Consider the following 23,126-nt stretch of genomic DNA (forward strand, 5'->3'; position numbering starts at 1 on the left):
TTTATAAGCACAATTTTAAGTGAAACATTCTACTATTTAAGTTTATTCATAGACTATGGAGCTGACATCCAAAGAATGTAATCAATTTTACATCATGTGGTTCTTGCCAGAGTTACATTTGCCTTGCTTATTGTTCTTACCAAGTCCTTTACAACTCAAAGAAGAAAATGGTGCATTTAATGAATTGAAGTCAAACAGTGCCACCTCGTGGACAACAGACCAGACTACACCTGGTCTAGTGTTAAAAAAGGATTGTCCGGTTATGCACCACTTCAGCCAGTTTGTTGGCTCTTAATTTAATAAATTGTTACTGCATTTTTTTCAGATTGTTTTCTCTTTTGAAATGTCTCACAACTCAGTGACGACATTTTTATTTTTAAATGACAGTTTCATGATTGGCTATGACCTCTAAAAATGAAGCTTTTATATTTGCTGTGTGTGTAATTCTGCCACAAAAAAGAGAATCTGATTAAAAATGCAAGTGCTAAGATTTGCATTTGACTAATGTCTGTGTTTCTCACATCTCCTCAGACTGCACTTGGCTTCCTCATTATGTGGACTGAGGAACTGACAATCCAGTCCAGACCCTGTTTGAGACCTTTTATGGTAAAGAATGTGCCACATGTCATATTAAAGAGGGGAAGTTTTATCTGATGTTTGAAGGATTTTATGCAGTTGGAGAGCATTTATTTTCCCACTGTGAGCTCATTCCTATTATCTTTTTAACAACAGATTGAAAACTAACATATTCAATATTTAATTGGTGTTTAATTCTTTTTTTCTGGATTGGGAGGAGCTGATGACTTTTTTTTTTTTTTACAAGAGTTTGAGCTCGTGTTGAAGCATTTTTTCAGTGAGCACATCGTGTTGAGCCCTGGTCTGAAATTGGGTGCATCCTGATGCAGAAGTGATTGTTTATTAGTTTGATTTATTTTGGATTTATCATGAAGTTATTTTTCTTTTGTTCTCTAGCTAAATTATTTTTCTTAGTTTGAGTTTTCTCTAGTTTGGCCAAACAGTTTGCACTGCAAATATGGACTGTTGACCTGTTTAAGAGCCTGTTATTCCTGCCCTCAGAGACTCACATCCTTTACAAGTACATCATATCAGCACTGCAGATGGCCCAAGCAATGAAACCATGATGTGGATCTGGTTTATTCAGTCTAATGAGAAAGACCAGAACATGAAATATCCTGAAGGATTTTTATCTGTAATTACATTTATTCATCTTAGTTCTCAAACCAAGCTGAATTATTAAGATGTCCCACTTGCTAGTTCCTCAAACTTACATGAAAGTGGTCACAGTGAATAAAGCAAAAGGGATCTGAAATTGTTGAATTTTTGTTGACTTTATGATTTTACTCATATGAACACTGATTATTTACAAAGTTCTCTCTTCTGCATTAAAAAAAATGAAAAACACGACAAATGATGGATAAAGTTTTACTGCAGTTTGTAACAAAATATTTTAAAAACACAATGCTAAAATGCTGAGATGATAAAGCTGATTCTGGTCAGTTCTTTATTTGTCAGTCAAATGATGCCACCCTGTGGTGAATTTGCCAAACTACACTTGTCAGTGTTGAAAAATGTGATATAATATTATTGTACTTCTGCGTAGACTGTCTCAGTTTTGTCTGCTGACACATGTGAACTGTTAGTATTCTGTTTAGAGTCGTGCATTTGAACAGTCGAATATGGTCCAGTATCTCTCCGTATGTAGGTGCTGTACGGCTCAATGTCCTCTGACCTCTGCAGAAACAAATATGTTTAAAACATTAAGGTTAGGTAAACAATATAAATGAATCAAAAGTTACATCTTTTGCTCAGTACCGTGTTTTGAGGACTACGCGGTGGTTCTGGTTTTCTGTAAGAGAAACACAAAAACAAACATGATCTTGATCATCAGTCGCTGCATCGTGTAGCTCGTTTTAATGAGGGCAACAGGAAATGAAAGTCACTGTGTTCCTTCAATGGCTCATATGAAACTTGAAGATAAGAAATTATTTATAGCAGTGGTGCACTTCCATTAATACGATAAATATGTCTGATAAATTATTAGCAGGCAGCTAATTGACTTTAATTCACTTAAACATGAGAACAGCAAGACGTTACATCAAAATGACCTTCAGCTGTTTTAAAGTTATGACGCGTGTTAAAAGGTAAATCATGAAACATGTGAAACACAGCTCTGACAGTAGTTTCTCACCTGTGGCGCAGTCGTGCATAAATAAATCCAAAGATAACTAAACTCACAATGATGAACACGGTTACACAAATCAGTGTAAGAGGAAGTGTTTCTGTTCCAGACCTGCTGCTTAATTCTGTATGAGGAGAAAAACAGTTGTTAGAAACATGGAAGTAGTATTTGCATTACAACTGAACAAAGGTTAAGTGTGATGTATGACTATTGACCTCAAAGTTAACAAATCCTGAAGGTCACCTTCTAAAATCAGTACAGACTTTATATTGCTAAATAATTTATGGTTAAAAGAAGAAGAACGTTGTTGTTTACCTTGTTTACCTTCCACAGTGACATTAAGATGGAGAATATTTGTTCCATCAGGAGCTGAACACTGGCAGGTGTAGCTCCCACTGTCCTCTGATGTTAAATTGATCAGGTGAAGAAACACAGTCTGATTTTCTTTCATCAGCGTAAACCTGGAGTCACATTTGTTCTCAAAGCCCCGTCCATAATAATACATCAGACTACAATTTTCTCCACTTCTCTGAGTTGTGATCTTACAAACGATCAGTGTGATGATTCTCTGAGTTTCATTGGTGCATATTTGAGTGACATCTGGTTGTTTCCCAATTGTTTTCACAACAGTCTCTGAAATCAGTAGCAATAATACAAACAGTATCAATGATTTAAACCAGAGGCTGGAGTAGCATTAAAAAATAAATGTTACATTATGAAAACAGTTTTTACATTACCTCCTCCCAAATCTTGTGAACATGCAGTCAGTGGTAGAAGCAGAAGTAAGCACAGGTTTAATGCATCCATGCTCGCCAATATGTCCGATTAGCAGTGTAAGTGCTGCTGATAGTGCAGAAGATGATCCGCTGAAGAAAGGAGGACAAACAATGTGCTTCACAAACCTCAAAGTATTTGCTCTCATGTGTCTTGCGTACGTCTTGTGTGAACACTTCTCAAAAGGAAGTGCACCTACAACACTGCTTCTGCTTTCGTATTAAGACACTCTAAAAGTGAAACACTGAGTGGTCTCATGTCCAAAAAAAGAAAACACAATAACTTTTAAAACAAAGTTGTTTTTTGCTTTTAGTCCAACATATAATTGACTTTACAAAAGCAGTGGACTGAAGAGCAGAAAATCAATGAGGCTGATGATTGTTGTTATCAGTGATTCAAAACTACAACTCATTTAAATTCACACAAGCTATTGTACTATTTATATAATGCAGCACAGATTCATGCTGTATATTTCATATTTATGTTAACTGACCTGCTTCCCATGTTTTTTTGGCTCCTGCCTGGAGTTGTGTTCATAAAGAAGCAGGTCACATAATGTTGCACAGGTTACATTCCTCCTCTGCTCTTCTGTGGTGACGTTCAGATTATCAGTGTGATACTTGGTGTTTCGTGTTCGACTGACATTTGCTGAACTAACAAGAGTGTCTGTCATAAGTCAGTAACTTTTAATATGAAATACAATATAAATAAGCATTATATTTTAGTTAATTGTTTGAAAATGAAGCACGTCTTTCATTTTCCTAGAAAAACTGAAAATTCTTCAACTTTATAAATAAAAGCTGTTTCTGCTTTTCTCTTATTTAAGCTTTGCATGTTTGCTTTGGCAGACTTTTTACTGTCATATTGGCCCTTTTTCAACATGGCACCAAAGGGATTTCTGTCTGCTCCTGGGATCAAACCTATAATCTTTCACTTAGAAGAAATATGTGCAAACTACTGCACTAAAAATATAGACATTACCATCACAAGTAAAGCACACAGTGTCATATTGGTCAGAAGACTGGTGCCCTCTCAGACACCACATCCTGTGACTACTTAAACCACAAATTCTCACTTTGTCTAAAGAATGAAGTGTGTGGATCTGCAAGATTTTTGTAGGGAAGCCTCGAAGTAAAACAGTGAGTAAGCACAGAAGAGAGGAGAGAAATGTAGTGTGTTTTAAAAGGTTATTAGTTAGTAAGCAACATTATGCACGGCCTTACAGGAAGAGCCCTCTGGAAAGACGTGTAAACACAAAAAACTGTTTCATTCAAACTGTCAGTCCACATTTAAAGAGTTTGATGGTTTAAGACAAACTTTGTTTGAAAATGATGAGTAATCATGTCAATTTGAGACATGTAACAAAACTATGCAGGAAATTAGGCTTTAAAACCACATGAAGCCATGATCATGTGCAACAATGAGTTCCAGTCAGAATAGCAACATAAAATGATGCACAATCTACACACCACCATAAAACGGCACAAAACATGTAAAATTCTATTGAATTTGAAACTTTCTAAAAACCCATATGGATGTTTCAAAGCCTTTTCATAGCGATGTTGTCCTGGGGGTTGTTTTCATAGGTTTTAGAATTCTGATTCATTTCCTGATTATGCAGGCAGAGAGTTTCTGTTCTGCTTGCTGAATCTGTCTCAGTGCCGTGTTGATGTTGAACTGAGATGACTGTTGTAGTGAATATATGTTGGCTGCTGAAGGATTGTGTAAAGGTTAGCTCTCACAATAAAAAGTCACACTGCAAAATTATGTTAATACATTTTTATATTATAATTATATTCCCAGCTGGATAAAAGCAGTCTTTGAATATTTTGATCTTCCTGTATCCACAGTTTTTTTATTTGCCATTTAAAAAACAACAAAAACAGAACAAAAAAACTCAGCTAACACCCTGAAATAGAAATGGATATAAAAGATGGAAATAGATATGTTTTCTTTTCTTTTTTTGTTATAAGTAAGTTACTCTCAGAGTGCTGTCTCATGAACAGATAATCCAGATGTTTCTGACCTAGAACATCCACTTGGGATAACTTGTGACTTTTCATTGTGTACATAAATCCTAGAATAACTCCAGTTACTGATCCCAACAACTGAGCCAACCAGATAAATGGAAACACATTTCTGTTGAACCCCAAGCATCTAACATATTTAAAAGATCTTTTTTCCCCTCAGAAAAATAAACTTGAATCTATACAGTATATAAGGAAACATTGTGCATTAGGGATGCACCGATACCGATACCGGTATCTGGTATCGGCCTCGATACCACACTTTCTAAAGTACTCGTACTCGTTAAAAGTCCCCCGATACCGGGGACCGATACCACGGTCTGAGACCTGTCTATGTTTGAGCGGCATGTAAGGGGTTAATCACAGGCGCCGAGTGTCCGCCCCCAGGCCCCGAGTGCCCGCCCCCAGGCCCCGGCTGCAGCTCAGAGCTGAGAGAAGGGCAGGCGAGACAAGTCAGCCGTGTGGAACTATTTCAAAGTGAACAAAGACGCGAAAACAAAGGCGGACTGCAAATTGTGCTCAGCAAACTTGTCCAGAGGAGGATCAAAAGGTAGCGCATTTAACACAAGTAATTTAATCAAGCACCAAAATCCCAACACGACAACGAGTACAAAGAGTTTACCCACGCTTATTTACCCACACTTATTTACCCATGCTTATTAGCACAGAGGAGCATAGCTGATGCTATAGCAGTGGGACGGAAAATAGTTGGGCATTTTAAACATTCCGCCTTAGCCTACTCCCGCCTCGAGGACATTCAGGGACAGCTCAACCAGCCAATAAAGAGACTGCAGCAGGACGTACAGACGCGCTGGAACAGCACGTATTACATGCTCCAGTCTCTCATTGAGCAAAAGCGAGGGCTGGGCGTGTCCAGCATGAACTCCCTGACTATCTCACCGCTCACCAATGGGCTCTTATGGAGACGACTGTTGCCATCCTCGCCCCCTTTGAGGAACTAACTAAAAAAGTGAGCAGCTACGACGCACTTGTTAGTTTATTCAAATATTGTGCACTAAATAGCAAAGATGTTTATTAATGCCCCTTGTGTTGTCCAAGCGGCAGAGTTTACAATAAACTGAAAACAATACTTGAGTTGCACTGTCACTGTTTAAATTTTTTCATAATTATTTATTCTGTCATATGTTGCATACAACATGTTTTTCATTTTAAATAAATGTTCTTAATTCCAAACTAGTCCCTTGTTTTTTTGTTTGTTTTTTGTTAAATTATAGGACTAAAGCTGTTACCTGTAAATTTAAATCATGTTTTTATTAAGTACTCTGTATCGGTATCGGCGAGTACTGAAATGCAAGTACTCGTACTCGTTTCCAAAAAAGTGGTATCGGTGCATCCCTACCTGTGATAATAGTTTAATCTCATATTACATCATCTGCAGTTAACACAAATGATAAATTACATCATACAGTTTACAGTTTCTACTGAAATTAAACTCTTAATGTAGCCACAAATATAACAATTATACACAGACAGGTTTTAATGCACAAATAAGCGTTAAAATCTGTCTGTCCTCCTTAAACAGGTGCAGTTAAATTTAAACAGGTGCAGTTTCTTGTATAAGTGAGGATGTGCTGCTATTTAAACTATATATAAAGAAAAGGGAAGACATTATAGCATACAATACATGCATCATACAACCAAATAAACACTTAAATGTTAATTTAATAGAGCAGCAAATAACCTTTAATCATGTCATAGTGTCTTGTTCTTCTTTTGACTGCTCCCTTTAAGGTTTCACAAAGATGGATTATCTTGTCATAGCCTGCTGTGTGCTTGCAGAGTGAGGACTCACATACGAGGATAAACTTTAACAGCAGATTTATTGCTGAAACCCCAGAACTCACGATACAAAACTTGGAGACCACGAAACACTAGGGACCAATATCACTTAAGGAGAGCACACAGATCCAGGGGGAAAAGAAAAACTGAAGACTTAAATAAACACATGAGGTAAGGGTAGAGTGGAAACACCTGAGGAGCACAGCTGAACAAAATCTACTAATGAACCAAGGAGGGCAAAGCAGAAAATAACACAAACACAATCACAGAGATGCAGACTAAAATACAACTAGACACAAGAAAAGGGTGAAGAAACAGAGAGACATGACAGAGCCTGGGAATAGTGAGCGAGAGAGGGAGAGGCAGAATGTGACAGACAGAAAGAGAAACAAGTACAAGTGCAACAACCACAAGTAGAAGCAGAGCAAAGCAGAGTTTCCACACCGTCATGCTGGTGAGGAAGTCATTTGGCTGACAGCGTGCGGTAGAATGTTTTAAAAGCAGAAAGCCTTGCAACCATCCTTGTAAGACACCTGTTGTGGCTACTTCAACCAGAGAGAAAGATGTCACGTGTAGTTTCAGATATTTGTACGCACAGAAAGAGAAAATTATCAGATTTGTGAGTCAAACTTAATCACTGTGTGTAAACGATTAGCATTTATTCCGGTTTGGGTGTAGGCATTTGTAAAATAGTTTTACGTGTGGTCAAATTACTTTGTATTTTTATGTGGATTGAAGCACATGGGTGTGAATCTTCAAAAGTTACACACAAATCATCGGACACATTTATAAAGCTTACTTTTGGTTTGTGGATAATATTGTACACATTTGCAACCCTTCTGAAGACAATTTCTCTCCATACATCTCCACCCAATCCACGCTACTTGCACTCTTTTATACATGTCTCTAACATGGAGACAGAGACACACAAACTTGACCAAGACAAGTGGAGAATAAACAGAGACATGACTGGGGTAAGAGATAAGACTGACTTTCACATGAGTCGCTGAGGACAAACACAAAAGGAACCATGAATCAGAAAAACAAATACAGAGACACTAAAAAGAAGTGAACTCAAGACTAAACCGCACAAAGCTTAAACTTAAATAATCTCTGGAAGCAAAGGAAAGAATCATGAACCCACACCAAACTCAAAATGTTGGGTCAGAGACTCAGGACCGAGACATATCTGCTTCCATTATACTGGACATCCTCCTCTGTCACATCAACCCACTAGTGATGGGAATTCTGGCTCTTTTTAGAGAACCGGCTCTTTTGGCTCGGCTCACTAAGAAGAGCCGGCAATTTGGGCATCCAACCGGCTCTTCAGGTTGTTTTGTTGCTTTAATATATATGGTGGCCCCTAGAGACAAAAGCACGTACAAACTCCGAAGCACTGCATGAATAAACTGGGATGATTTTTTGGGAGAGTGTTTTCCTGCTTGGAATCACATACATATGATTCACTGCATGAATAAACTTTCTGAATCCTTTATCATTTGCAACTGAAAATAGTTGTGGATGATCACTATACCTTTCTAATCTGATGATGTTGTTTCTTGTTGTTGCCCCTGGCTCTCTTTCTCTCTCTCTCCCTCCTGCTCTGTTCCTGTGCTACTGCGAGTGTAACTACCTCCCTTCCCCCCTCTGCTCAGCCCAAGCACAAGACTCACATGCAGAGTGAAGCAAAAAATAATAAAAATGAGAGAGAGAGGGTGAGAGAAAGAAAAAAAACACAGCCGGCTCGCGTCGTTCACTTCAAAGAATCTGCTCTAAGAGCTGTTTCGTTCGCGACGACACATCACTACAACCCACCGCATGTCTTCCTTTACCCCATCCATGACGTTTTCCTTCTGTCTGGCAGGTGCGAGGGGAAGAGAGGTGAGGACCCAGTTTCACCCGCTGGGGTCTTTTGACCAAAAAGTCCTTTATCCAAGAGCAGGTATGTGGTGGGAGCCTCAGGTTGGCTAACTTAGTGATCAGAATGTCTGGTATTATTGTACTAAAGGCTGAGCTGAAGTCGATGAGGAGCATTCTGACATAGCTCCCCTGTTGTTCCAGGTGGGTCTGTGCTGTGTGGAGAGCAATCGCTATAGGGCTTTGGAGCGTGATGTCACAGGAGGGGGCGTAGCCAGGATTTTTGGTCGAGGCGTCATATTAGCAGACCAAACAAATGCTTGCTGTGTGGTCAGTTGTAATGTTAGATCGCACTATCAGCAAGAGAATAAGCTTGAAAATGGTTTATCTTTTCATTGTTTCCTCACCTGGAAGCATCATGAGGGAGCTCATGTATCGGATGTTACCAAAAGAAGGTGTCTAGCCTGGATAGCAGCTGTGAGACGAGCTGATATTGTTCTCTACCATCCACAGATATCTGTTGGTGCTTCAGACATTCAGGTAAGTTCTAAATAAGTTCATATTACTCTTTATAGCCTATTAGTTTTATTTTCAATGCGCTCTGAGGACACAGCAAATTAGAACAAACATCCTAATGAGTGATTTTGTAGATATGTTCTATTTATAGAGCTGCTAATTGCTAATATTTTCATTATTGCAGGCAAACCAGCCTATGAAATGAATGAGAGAAATCCTGACTGGGTTCCAACGCTGCACACGGGGCACTACGAAATCCCTGCTTCAAACAAACCACCATGCCAATCAGATTACTTCTTCCATGTGAGGGTGAAGAGGTGACCCTTCTGGATAAGATGGTGAAGGTTTGCTGCGTTTAGGTGAACACGTGCCCCAGTGTGGTAGTAAAACCAGGGGAAAATACTCTTGTTAAATAGTCTTAAAAGTCTTGTGCTCTATATGTAGCGATATTTTTTCCAAAAGAGACAGTAAATTACAGAATGCTAGTACCGGGTGATATTATTTAAATGCTTTTGTGATTTTATGTAAACATTTTGTCATTTGTAAACTATACATGACATCGAGAAATATTTTCCCATCAGCTGATCCAACTCCTCCACAGTAGCAGGTGGAATTTTTCTTTTTTGAGGACGGCTTCTTTTATCTGTCACTACAGATGGTCTGTTTATGTTTTGATTGAGAGCCTTTTTTAGGCAGCTGGAGAGGAGAAGTCTATCTTATGGCCAACCACTGACTGTATCTTGGTCACATTACCCAGCAAAACCCAGTATGCAGGTTCATCTGTAACAGTCCTTGTGCCACAGATCCTCACTGTTTAATTTAAACAGAAAAGCGGTGACATGGGTGCAGGTCAGGAAGCTGAATTCAAGTTCTTTTTTGGAAGTTACTTTTGAAGTTAAAATTTCTACTCATTAATGAATTCCAAATTAAAGTTAAAACTCAAGTTGAAGAAACAATTCGATTTTTTAGCAAAAGAATCAAAGAAGTCCAGTGTGTCGACTCAAATTTATTAAGTATTATTTCAGTTTGAATTCCTCACCCCTGTTCAAAATGATGAGACACTGAGAACTCACTGAAAAGGAAAGTTCACATTAAAACACTTTGTGATGCTGGTTGGTGTTTGAGACATGGATGGAGTTGATTGCAGCTGTAGACACTAAAGCTATTGTGCCAGAATGTGATACTAGAGGATCGTTCTTTAGATACAAGGAGCGAGCGAGTCAGAAACCCAGGACACAAAGATGAAGCAGGGCTGATCAGAAACAGTTTATTCCCCGAGGTGCACAGCAGGAATAAAACAAACCAAATACTAAGAAAAGAGAAGTATAAAATACAAAGTTCTCAACATGATAAAGTTCCACCAAGACTAGAAAAGGTTATTCTAAAACTTGTAAAAATACAATTTTCTGCATGCACTAAAATCCCACCCAGTCCCACGATGTAACTATCCCCCAACCCAGGATGGATGTTTGTTATGGGTTTACAAGCAGTCCAGAAATTCCTTCTCCAGAGCGGGGTTCATGCCAGCCTCGTCCCAGGCAGACAAGGAGGAGCACCTATCCCCCTCTCGTTCCTTCACTGGGCCCATCACATCCCAGCACAGCTTTCATTCTGCACTAGAGTCCGTCGCTCGATGCCATCGCGGCTCCCCTTGCATCATCACCGTGTAAATAAACAAATAGGGGCCATAACCACCGTCCCAGAAGCCGCCCTGGCTTACAGCCATGGGACCCTCTCCCAACACGGCTGCACCCCGTGAACAACAGAGGAGACACTACTCACAAATCCAGGCAGAGGTGCCCTGCTCTCAATCACACGCGCTGTCTCCTACTGACTGGGTCGGCACGTCACGCTGACCGGTCTGTCTCCAGATGAGACATCGCTCCCCCACAATCAGGCAGCGGGTCCCTCTTTTGCACCTGGTCTTCATGCATTGCTCTTCATATATGGGGCCTCTCTCCCTCCAGTGCTCCGCTAGCTTCCTTTTAATAGGTCCTTTAAAAAGCTGATAGGCCACCTCTGGACACACCCACGCCTCAGCAGGTGATCACTATAATTTAATTTGTCCCATGCTCACCCAATCCACAGTGGATTAAAACAACGTCAAACAACACACTAAAAACATGCAATATAAACAGAATAAAATCATGCAAATAAAAACTGCATTCACAAGTAAACAATAAAAATCTGAATAAAACCAATACAAAAGATAAATACAAATTTCCACTGTGTGACACAGAGACTCACATAATGTGCCAAAGAGGAAGAAACGATGTTCATATAGAAACTGAAAGATTTCTTAAGGCTATTGCAGGACATACGAGAGAAAACATGAGAGAAAATAAAAGGTCATGAAAGGAAAAAAACAAAAATATTTTTTAAGGCTTCATTCTGTCTTAAACTTTGAAAATCAACCTTGTTTAACTTTGTCACTGAGTCCTGCCCCTCGAGTTGACATTCTTGGTGTACTTTGACACAGATATATATGCCACCAATACATGCACACTCTTCTAAATTAATCACATATATATTTGAATTTAATATCACGGGAATAAAATTAAACTTAAATATCTGTAATAGAAATGCACGTGTAAGCTGTTGTTCCATGTTAGTCTCAAAGTCAAACAGCACAAACACTTAAATACAAAAGAAAAACATTTAAAATTTTGATGTAATTTTTTATTCATCACCAACACTTTTTAAGCCACGACTAAGAGAGCCAGACTGATATCTCTGTGTATCTGGATGGTGATTACAATTATTGTTAGAATCTGAAAAGTCTACAGTAATGACACATCACAGTCAAGAACATCTGTTAGTGACTAAACACAATGACAGTAAAAGGAATGTGCATTAAAAAAGCTACAGGAGGAGTCATATTTGACACAGTTTATTGCATTTGTATACTGTTAACACGCTTATGCAGAGTATACACGTATAAATCTGTGAACCTGTTTCAAAGAGCTGGAGTGTCGTGACTGAATGGTCTCAGTTACTACAAAACAGTGAAAGTAAAGGCAAGTAATGATCATCCAAAACAATTTCTTTTAGACCACTAATGCTCATGTGCCACTTACAGTTGTTATTATTTATTTCACATATTATATATAAATATATTATATATAACTGTTAAAATTTACATAGATTAAAGAGTTTGATTATAAAGGCCAACACTAATCACAACAACACCTATTGTGCTTAATTTGTAGTTGCATTGTGTTTTGGGTGATCTGAGGTGACAGTTTGGTAGAGATCATTTGTTGGATACTGAAGGTTTGTGTAAAGGTCATTTTGCACATTTTCATCCTGTAAGCTAAAATTAAAAGTCTGATAAAAAAAAAAACTCAAGGTGGCCCAAGGTATGTTGAATCAAAGTAACTTCACAAAAAACAGCCTCAGCCAACATTTTGAAATAGAACTGGATATAAAACAAACTTTAAACCTGCTGCTTTGTCTTTACAAGGAAATTACTCACCAAAGAGCCGTGAGTCTCATTAGTTAGTGGTAGAAGAAGAATTAAGTACAATTTCACTTGGGGTGGCTGTAGGTCAGGTGGCAGAGCAGGTCAGCCACTAATCAGAAGGTCGGTGGTTCGATCCCAGGCTGCCTCCTGGCTGCATGCCAAATTGGGCCTTAGTATCCTGGGCAAGATACTAACCCCATGTTTGCCTACTGGTGGTGGTCAGAGGGCCAGTGTCCGGCAGCCTCGCCTCTGTCAGTGCGCCCCAGGGCAGCTGTGGCTACAATGTAGCTGCCATCACCAGTGTGTGAATGTGTGAATGACTGTAGTGTAAAGCGCTTTGGGGTCCTTAGGGACTGAGTAAAGCGCTATACAAATGCAGGCCATTTACCATTCAGTGCATCCATATTTGTCCAGGTGTCAGAGTAACAGTGTAACTGCTGCTGACAGTACAGATGATGATGTACTGAAAAGAGTTATATAGACCTTAAAGTAGCATCACTCACAGAGGTACATGCTGGTGAGGGTATTTCTGTAAAGGAAGTGCGTGTACATGACTGCCTGTTCCTTTGTATTAAAACGCTCTTCAAGTGAAACGCTGAGCAGACTCACATACAAACATAAAACATACTCATTTGCTCATTTTCATATCAGTGAGTGTAATAATAAAAGGTAAAGAAAAATAAAATAAAAAACAGTGTCACACTTTATGTGGCAGCCGGTAAGACCAAACTGTGCTTTACTTGTATCAACCTTTTCTTTACCACCGGCCTGACAGTTTCATGAATGCTCTTTATATGACCATAACTCTTTACTGTTTGTGATAAAGACACATTTCAAGTAGTTTCAGAAAGAAGAGAAGCTTTAGTGGCATATTCAGTGTATCACTGTAGCATAAAGCATTCACACAGGTTTCAAACGGTTCATTCATATGTATGAGTCATAATGCTAAAAGTGACTCTTTGGTTTTTGTGTCTTCACATGTTTAGAAGAACTTTGAGCTAGAGCACTGTGCACTCAACAACATGATGCTAAACATTTATAGATACTGCAGATGTTTCTGAGCTTAAACCATTACACTGAAAAAGGAGATATGTCAGCATTATTGAAATATAAATTTAAATATATGCAAGTTAAAAATACTGAAGAACGGATGTTTTAGAACACCATTCAACAGAATTATGTGGAGCAAGCAAGTAATTTTTCACTTATTCCATTTAGTTTGACATTATCTCACTGTGAATAACTGAAAGCAAATATTTATACAGTCCCAATCAAAAATTTAAGACCACTTGAAAAATTGCAAAAAAAAAAAAAAATCATATTTTGCATAGTTGGATCTTAACAAGGTTCCAAGTAGAGCTTCAACATGCAACAAGAAGAAATGGGAGTGAGGCAAAACTTTTTTATGAGCAGGCAATTTATTGAAAACAACGCTTAAACCAAAACAGGCTGTTTTACAGCTGTTCAAAAGTTTAGGACCACACGCCTTTAAAAGGCCAAATCTGTGCAAAAATGTGGATTCATTGTCATTTACTGTCCTAGCATCAGCTGTGAGTGCTCTAAGGTGTCATGTTTACTGAATCAAATCAACTCTCTGACTTCAATGAGCCACAAAACAGACATTTCTGTTGAACTTCTGGCATCTAAAACTTAAAAAAAAAAAACAGAATAATAAACTTGAATTTGAATCATATGTAAAGAAACATTGTGATAATAATTTTATCATATTTCTAACATGTTCTGCACACATCACACACTACGTTATCATATCTGCGGTATCCAAAGCACAGTTTACAGTTTCTACTGACATTAAACAGTTAAAACAGTCATTTATATGAAAAACAAAGTGAAATCAGGTGTAATCGCTTGTATAAGCCTGGACATCATGTTGTTTATTATTTAAACTGATGAACGAGGAAAAAGCAAGACAACAAATCAACCATGTAAACGGTTCAATGTCATTTTAATAGAGTGGGAAGAAGTGACATTCCACAGTGACATTTTGTTCCATCCGGAGCTGAACACTGACAGGTGTAGCTCCCACTGTCCTCTGATGTTAAATTGATCAGGTGGAGAAACTCAGTCTGATTTTCTTTCATCAGCGTAAACCTGGAGTCACATTAATGAACAAAGCCCCGCCCATAGTCATACAGCAGAAAACAATTTTCCCCTTCCACTCTCTGATTCTGATCTTACAAATGATCAGCGTGATGATGTTCTGTCTTTCATATTTGAGTGAAATCTGGTTGTTCCCCAGCAGTTTCTTAAATCAGTAACAATAATACAAACAGCCTGAATGATTTAAACCAGAGGCTCGAGTAGCATTAAAAACTAAATATTACATTATGAAAACATTACCTCCTCCTAAATCTTGTGAGCATGCAGTTGGTGGTAGAAGCAGAATGAAGTACAGCTTTAGTGCATCCATATTTGTCCAGGTGTCACAGTCACTGCTGCTGACAGTACAGACGATGTTGTACTGAGAGTTGTTAATAAAGTACGTCTTTGTCAGAATGCTTCTATAAAGGAAGTGCATGCACGTGACCGCTTCTGCTGTCATATTAAAACTATCTCAAAGTGAAGCACTAAGCAAACTCAAGGAGTTACATAAAGCTCTTATATCTCTCACAGCGTTTCGTGCTGGTCGAAAGCTTCTGCAAAGGAAGTATATGGATGATCACTTCTGCTTTAAGTTAAAGGCCCTCTAAAAGTAAAACACTGAGCAGAATCACACACAAAAACTAAACATACTCATTTTCATCTCAGTGGGCGTGTCACACACATAACTGCCATGTTTGTTGACATTTATACACTCAAAATTTAATATATAGATAATATCTTCACAACTTAAACAGAATTAGATTCAGAAGCAGCACAGCAGAGTTTCTGTATGACCATACTGATCAGGAAGTAACTGTGGCTGTGAGGATAATGTACAACTACTTATATAGAAAAAAGACTCGCACCCCTCAGTAACTTACACCTCAAATTCTCCTTTTTTGTTTGGATGCCTTAAAGGTTAAAATAGTGAGTAAACACATGAATACAGAAGAAAAACCAGGAAGAGTTTAACCGTTTTTAACTGTTTTTAACTGTTTTGTTTTAGTTTAGAAACAAACTCATGCCTGGAATTAAGAGCTGACGATGGTGAAATGTTAGTTTTCATAAACCTTCAAATACACAAGGATTCATACTGACACAGTTTGTATTTGCAAAAGGACACATCTGTGAACCTGTTTAGTTAGTTGTTATAAAACATGTGTCCAGTATGAAAGATGTCTTGTCATAATGATAATCCAAAAATATTTATATCAGAGCAATATTACTCATGTGTCATGTTTCAATATTGTCAAAAACAAAAGCGTTTGACTATCGAGGCTGACAGCTTCTGTTCTTCTGGCTGAATAATCACAACAGCAGACACTTAATATTCTTAATTTGTAGTGCTGTCGTGCTGAGGGTGATCTGAGGTGATAGTTTGGTAGAGATCATTTGTTGGATGCTGAAGGTTTGTGTAAGAATCATCTTGGACATCTTCATCCTGTCAGAAGATAAAATTAAAACTCATACAGCATAATTATATTAAGTCTGACTTAATTATGCTGCAAACATGTTACTGATGAATAAAATCACTTTATTTTATTTGCACATTTTCATCCTGTAAAATAAAATTAAAAGTCTGATAAAAAACTCAAGGTGACCCAAATTTTTGAATCAAAGTAACTTCACAAAAACAGCCTCAGCCAACATTTTAAAATAGAACTGGATATAAAACAAACTTTAAACCTGCTGCTTTGTCTTTACAAGGAAATTACTCACCAAAGAGCCGTGAGTCTCATTCACTGACAGTCCAGATGTTTCTGACCTTGAACAGCCACTTTGGATAACAAATGATGTTAGCATCACTTTTTTATGATCAATATATCTGATAAATTATTATCAGGCAGCTAATTGACTTTAATTCACTTAAACATGAGAACAGTAGTGCAGGCTCTTGCTGAAGAAGACGTTACATCAAAATGACCTTCAGCTAAAGTGGATTAACCAAAATGAAAAGAGAATCACATTTTAAAGTTATGAAGCGTGTTAAAAGGTAAATCATGAAACATGAAACACAGCTCTGACAGTAGTTTCTCACCTGTTGAGCAGTCGTGCGTGAATAAATCCAAAGATAACTAAACTCACAATGATGAACACAGTTACACAAATCATTGTAAGAGGAAGTGTTTTTGTTCCAGACCTGCTGCTTAATTCTGTATGAGGAGAAAAGCAGTTGTTAGAAACATGGACGCAGTATTTGATTTGCTGGTGAACAAAGGTTAAGTGTGATGTATGACTATTGACTTGTAAAGTTAACAAATCCTGAAGGTCACCTTCTAAAATCAGTACAGACTTTATATTGCTAAATACTTTATGGTTAAAATAAGAACAATCTTGTTGTTTACCTTGTTTACCTTCCACAGTGACATTAAGATGGAGAATATTTGTTCTTTCAGGAGCTGAACACTGACAGGTGTAGCTCCCACTGTCCTCTGATGTTAAATTGATCAGGTGAAGAAACACAGTCTGATTTTCTTTCATCAGCGTAAACCTGGAGTCACATTTGTTCTCAAAGCCCCGTCCATATTCATACAGCAGAAAACAATTTTCTCCACTTCTCTGAGTTCTGATCTTACAAACGATCAGCGTGATGATGTTCTGTGTTTCATTGGTGCATATTTGAGTGACATCTGGTTGTTTCCCAATTGTTTTCACCACAGTCTCTGAAATCAGTAACAATAATACGCACAGTCTGAGTGAGTTAAACCAGATGCAGATCATTAAAACATAGATGCTACATTATGAAACAGTCATTACATTACCTCCTCCCAAATCTTGTGAGTATGTAGTTAGTGGTAGAAGCTGAATGAATACCAGTTTCAATGCATCCATGTTTGACCAGGTGTCCAGGTTACAGTGTAACTGCTACTGATAGTACAGACAATGATGTACTGAGAGTTATTAATAAACCTCAAAGAAAGACCTCTTACAGAAGTACATCTTTGTGAGAATTCTTCCATAAAGGAAGTGCATGCACATGTCTGCTTCTGCTTTCATATTAAAACTCTCTAAAAGTAAAACACTGAGCAGAATCACATACAACAACTAAACATACATATTTACTTATCTTCATCTCAGTGGGCATGTCACACATATAACTGCCATGTTTGTTGACATTTACACACTCAAAATTTTGTGTATAGATATTATCTTCACAGCTTAAACAGAATTAGATTCAGAAGCAGCACAGCAGAGTCTCTGTATGACCATACTGATCAGGAAGTAACTGATGCTGTGAGGATAATGTACAACTACTTATAGAAAAAAAAAGACTCATACCCTTTAGTAACTCACATCTTTTGGCTACCTGTGAAACAGGGCCAGCAGGTGCGGAGACCACTGGCTGAGGCGAAGCAGGGTCGGACGTGATAGGTGCAGGTGGTTGGATAGCAGGTGCAGGTGGTTGAGCTGATGGCGGAATAGCACCTGCAGGCAGTTGTGTATGTGATAGCATGACAGGACAGGCTTGGTTGCGCCTCCAGCTGGTGTGGGTGACAGGGGGGCCAGTTCACTTAATTCAGGACTGGCGCAGGCAGCCTTTGCTGGCTCTAAAGCAGAGGGTCCAGTCTCCTCAGTCACAGAAAAGCTAATCATGGTGTTTTCAGTCCCAAACTGTGACAATTTTCCAAACTCCAAAATTGTCACACTGTGTTCGGCCACAGAAGAAACATTCATTCCAAGATTGTCTCCAAAAACATTATTTAAACATCGATGGTTGGCTTCTGGGCACACATCTGCGGTGCAGACTGTGAGCCAGTGGTCACATCATTACTCCCAATGATTACTCCCGAATCACTCTCCTTTGATTCTAACACCGCAGCTAAGGGTCCAGGGGAAACACCTGAACAAGAGTCAATTGGATCAGTCATGGAAAAGTAACACTAAGCACAATGAACATAGAACAAGGCTTTCAAAATAAAACAGGAAAAGTGGAGAGATGTAGACATGACAACACCGGCTTGACAACATGAAACACACAGACAATACATGACAAACTGACACAGAAGACAAGAACAGACACGTATAAGGGGACGTAGATGAAAACCTAAACTAGAATAAAACTCAACACAATCCTAACTGATAATACCAACACCAGAACTTAACATATTCTCCATTTAATATAAGAAATAAAAAAATACAAAATGCTGTGTGACAGACCCTGATATAAACCTCAAATTCTCATTTGTTTGGATGCTTCCGTTTTTAACTGTTTAGTGTTTTGTTTAGAAACACAAAGTCATGTTTAAAATTTTGAGCTTGACGATGGTAAAATATTTGCTTTCATAAACTTTCAAAAACACAGCACTTTATGCAAGTGGCTTTGCTCAAATAAAGTTTTCAGAAGAAGAAAGTTAGGCCTATTTTTTCTCCACTTCTCTCTGGGCTATGGAACACTTCTTAGGGTTAGCAGTCAGTCCTGCCACTCTGATGCTGTGCAGCATCGGTTTTATTTCTCCTGGCACCAACCACTTTGCTATCCGATTTCTCTTTTGATGAATGGGTGCATCTTCCTTCACCAGAATCTTGTATTGAAACAGTGATGTAAAGGCGTGGTGTTTCTCAGAAGTGCTGAGGATCAAAGAGAGATTTTATGTCGGCATACTCAGTAGGAGACAAATGAGAAAGTCAACTGAAGCACAATCTGAAATGCTAGTTGGGAAGAACTTTTCAGTTGCCTCCTCATTCTTAACTAAACGCATAAATAAACCATGTAAGAGAAAAGCGAGCGTCAATAATAGAAAAAAAAAAAGACATTTTATCCTTGTCAAGTGTTCTCTGTCTGTGAGTTTGTGCCAGGATCTGACCAGATTTTTCGGGGATGGCCTCGGACAGAGGTGAACCTCTGGTAGGCAAGCAGGAAGCTCTCTGTTGATAGTGTGCTCGCTAGTTCGGCATGAATGGCTCGGCTTGCCATACAGCAAAACACAACTCCCCAGACTTTCATGGTCACTCTTCTCTTGACATCATCCCTCACATGATAGGGTCCAAACAGGTCGACAGATGTGAATTCAAATGGTGCAGCAGGATTTGACCTCTCTTCAGGTAAGTCTCCCATTACTTGCTTACAGGTTCTTGCCTTTGCCTTCTTGCAGATGATGCACTGGTCAACAACCTTTTGGGCAATAATTCTTCCTCTTACAACCCAAGCCTTCATTCTCATCCGCAGTAAGGTTCCTGCCACTCCGTCATGTCCCTCGCTGTGTGCTTCTCTGGCGAGGAGGGTGGATAACCAGGCTTGGAATGGTAGAAGGGGAACGGCTTTGCGGTCTTTTTTGAAGGTCTGGATTCTGCCACCACAAACTAGAAGTCCACTTGTTTGGTCTCTGTAAACGACTAGTCTGTTTGTTGTGGTGCTTGGGAAGTTGACGCCCTCTTGTGCTGCTAGGCAAAGGTCTCGAAAAGCATCTCGTCTCTCGCTGACTGTGAGGACACCTGAAGATGGTACTACCTCCCACTTTTCTTGGTCTCTAGTCTTGGATCTCATGAACTTTTTTGCAACCCTCCAGACCCACGCCACCATCCCAATCAGCCTTCTCAGGTTGCTGAATCGCCTTTCGTCGATTAGCTGTTGGGTTGCTACTCCTGCCAGTGGTCTTCTCGACTCTACGTGTGCTGAGTCCTGAGCTGCCTTGATGTGGAGTCTGGTAAGGACTGCAACAAAAGTCTTTTTCTGTAGCTTTGTGACCTTTTCTCGAGCTTGGGCAGCAACTTCTCCAGCGGATTTCTTCAGCCACTCATCTTCAGGAAGTTGGAGAAACTTTGGACCCGACTGCCACTCGGAGTCCTCGGTTAGGACATTTGGACTGGCCCCTCTGGTGAGAATGTCTGCGATGTTTGCTGACCCGGGAATCCACCACCAATCTTGGACATCAGTGCTACTCTGGATTTCACCAACGCGGTTTGCGAAGAAGGTCTGGAAACCGTAGCTCTCACGCTGGATTGCACCCAAGACTGTTTGGCTGTCGACGAGGTGGTACCATTTATTGACCTGGATTCTGCAGTGTCTCTGGAAGTAGGTCTTCAGATGGGCAGCAAAGACGGCGCCACACATCTCTGCTTTAATAGGATCGCCTTTGTGGTTGAGAGGCGTCAGTTTGGCTTTGGACTCTACTAGTCTCACGATGACACTATGGCTGCAGCTCCAGCGAAGGTACATCACTGCGCCATATGCATGTTCACTGCCATCAGAGAACGTGATGGCACTGAGCTCTGCACAGGGATCTGGTGGAGTCAGGGCTCTAGTGAAATGCAGTTTCTTCAAGTCAGCATACTCTTCCAGAAGCTTTATAGCATCTTCTCAGAGACCTTCAGACAAGGCTGCGTCCCATGTGTCTTCGAGGCAGTGCTTTACTTTTGCTTCTTGGAAAGCTCTCCTTACCAGGATGGCACCCTTTTGTTTGACGGGAGTCACAAGACCGAGTGGGTCATATAGGCCGGAGACTTGGCTTAGCAGTTCTCGCCTGGTGAGTGGATCAGGTGTTTGCTCTCTGACTTCTTCTCTGAGCAGGTCTTGACCAAGGCGCATTGTCCTCCTTTTCTTTGAGAAGTTCACTGCAACCATGATATGAAGCTTGTCATCACTGATGGTGTAGCCAAGGCCAAGGGCTTTGTTGTCATCTTCAGTCAGCTGGTTCGGCAGGACCATAGTCTTTGGCTCTGAACGAGGCAACTCTTTCTTTGACTCCTCCCTCCCACTTTGACTGGAGTAGACCCAAGGCTTCATGTAGAATCCTCCAGCTCTCAGGATGTGCTCGATGTTGGCTGTTAGGCGTCTCAGATGGTCAAGGTCATTGTGTGATGTCAGGATGTCATCGACATAAGCATCTTCTTCCAGCACACGTTTCTCTTCTTTGAAGTGACTGAATGAAGGTAGGTTTGCAGTTTCTCTCATGGCGACTTGGGCTATGCAACCAGCAGGTTTGTCTCCAATGTTGACTCTTGTTATGGCATAGTCTTCTATGCCTGCATCTTCTGTGTCACGCCACAAGAATCTGTGCAAGTGGACCTCTCGCTCTTCCAGCCAGACGGAGTTGTACATCTTGCGGATGTCCCCAAGGGCAGCGTAGACACCAGCTCGGAACCTCAGCAGGACAGCTCTTATCGGGTTCAGGACATCAGGACCTTTGATGAGGATGTCATTCAGGCTGAGGCCTCTGTACTTCTGGCTGCTGTTCCACACCAGCCTCACTGGGGTAGAGACCGAGTGTGGGTTTGGCGCGATGAGGTGGCTTATATACCATACTGGCCCAGTCCAACTCTGCAGGACTTCTTTAGACAGCTTCACTGCAGCTCTGCGGTTTACCATCTCATGAACTTGTGCAGCATAGGCCGTCTTCCATTCAGGTTCTTTAGATAGCTTCATCTCAGTTCTGATGAATGTTGCTTCTACCGCTTTCCTGTTATTTGGCAAGGTTGCTGGATCTTCTACCCATGGGTATTTGGCATGCCAATGTGGTTCACTGCTGTGGTCATCTCCAGTGGAATAAGTCAGGCCATTCCTCACGATCTCCATCTCCCTCTCTTCTGCGAGCGTCATTTCTTTACCCCCTGGCTGGCAGCTCCCACAACGACACCCTCCACATCTCGGCTGGCAAGCGGCTCCGATGCTTTCCCACCTCCACCACTTCAGAAAGTCTCTGCTGCTGGTAGCTGTGGTGGATAGAGTCTCAGGGTGATCAGGATGCTGACAGGAAGCTAGGTCTTTAGTGAACTCTTGGTACTTGAATGCAGCAGCTCTCATTGATCTTGCGAAGTGAGTCTTGGAGGTGTGGGCCATCAAAGTGACTTCCTCAAAGAGATCTGGATGCGTGCCCCCAATTGTCTTGCCAAGTGGACCGTCCCAGAGAACCAGGTCACCGATGGAGCGGATCTTTTGGGGCACCAGCTGGCCTTCTTTATGGCTGATTAGAAGCTGGATCTCTCTGGGTCTGATGAGGTCTTGGAGAGGGATGTCAGGGAAGATCTTCTGTAGCTTCTGAGGTGGAACATGTCTTTTCACTTCAGCAATCTTGTCAAGACCATAGCAAACTAACTGGTGAGCCTTTAAAGTTCCTCTTGAGGTGTTGACACGGATCTTGAGAAGGTAGCGCTTGGTTGCCACAGACACCTTCATACCTCCGACACCCTGGATGACAAGCGTGACGTCTTCACTGCGAAGGTTGAGCTTACTTGCAGCTTTATGGGTTATGTAGTTTGTGTCAGATGCTAGATCAATCAGTGTCCCAATTCTCTGGCCATCATTGGCGATGACGTCAAGGAGCATCAGGATCACAGGGTACTCTTTTAGACCAGTCTCCTCCAGTAGACCTCTCTCTGCTGCCATGGAGTTGAAGGCTCGTGATGAGACGTTGCAGAAAGCTTCCCGACACCGCTGCGCTAGCTCTGGCGA

General features: G+C 40.2%; 2 protein-coding genes across 6 annotated transcripts in view; both read right to left on the reverse strand.

Annotated features, from left to right (window-relative positions):
- Positions 1-319: 319 nt before the first annotated feature.
- LOC146492289 (uncharacterized) overlaps positions 320-23,126 on the reverse strand; it is a 28,687-nt gene continuing 5,880 nt past the window's right edge. The window contains exons 1-6 of one of the 5 annotated variants that reach the window (XM_085151507.1): positions 6,704-7,080; positions 2,938-3,066; positions 2,516-2,833; positions 2,210-2,324; positions 1,834-1,867; positions 320-1,752 (exon numbers count right to left, since the gene is read on the reverse strand). In XM_085151507.1, the coding sequence (XP_085007633.1) occupies positions 1,603-1,752; positions 1,834-1,867; positions 2,210-2,324; positions 2,516-2,833; positions 2,938-3,007 (687 nt within the window). In that variant the 5' untranslated portion in view covers positions 3,008-3,066; positions 6,704-7,080 and the 3' untranslated portion in view covers positions 320-1,602. Of the gene's footprint in view, positions 1,753-1,833; positions 1,868-2,209; positions 2,325-2,515; positions 2,834-2,937; positions 3,261-3,467; positions 3,666-6,703; positions 7,081-23,126 lie in introns of those variants that run through there. The other 4 variants (XM_085151508.1, XM_085151506.1, XM_085151503.1 and 1 more) reach the window with 4 other exon arrangements.
- Positions 14,299-17,599, reverse strand: LOC146492290 (uncharacterized). The gene is made up of 5 exons (XM_085151509.1): positions 17,500-17,599; positions 17,092-17,400; positions 16,776-16,890; positions 16,457-16,514; positions 14,299-16,178 (listed from the first exon to the last, which is right to left on the reverse strand). Exons 1-5 carry the CDS (start codon positions 17,567-17,569, stop codon positions 16,071-16,073), a joined length of 660 nt encoding a protein of 219 aa, XP_085007635.1. The 5' UTR covers positions 17,570-17,599; the 3' UTR covers positions 14,299-16,070.

This window comes from Neolamprologus multifasciatus, chromosome 23 (assembly GCF_963576455.1).
Source record: "Neolamprologus multifasciatus chromosome 23, fNeoMul1.2, whole genome shotgun sequence".
Taxonomy (NCBI): Eukaryota; Metazoa; Chordata; class Actinopteri; order Cichliformes; family Cichlidae; genus Neolamprologus; species Neolamprologus multifasciatus.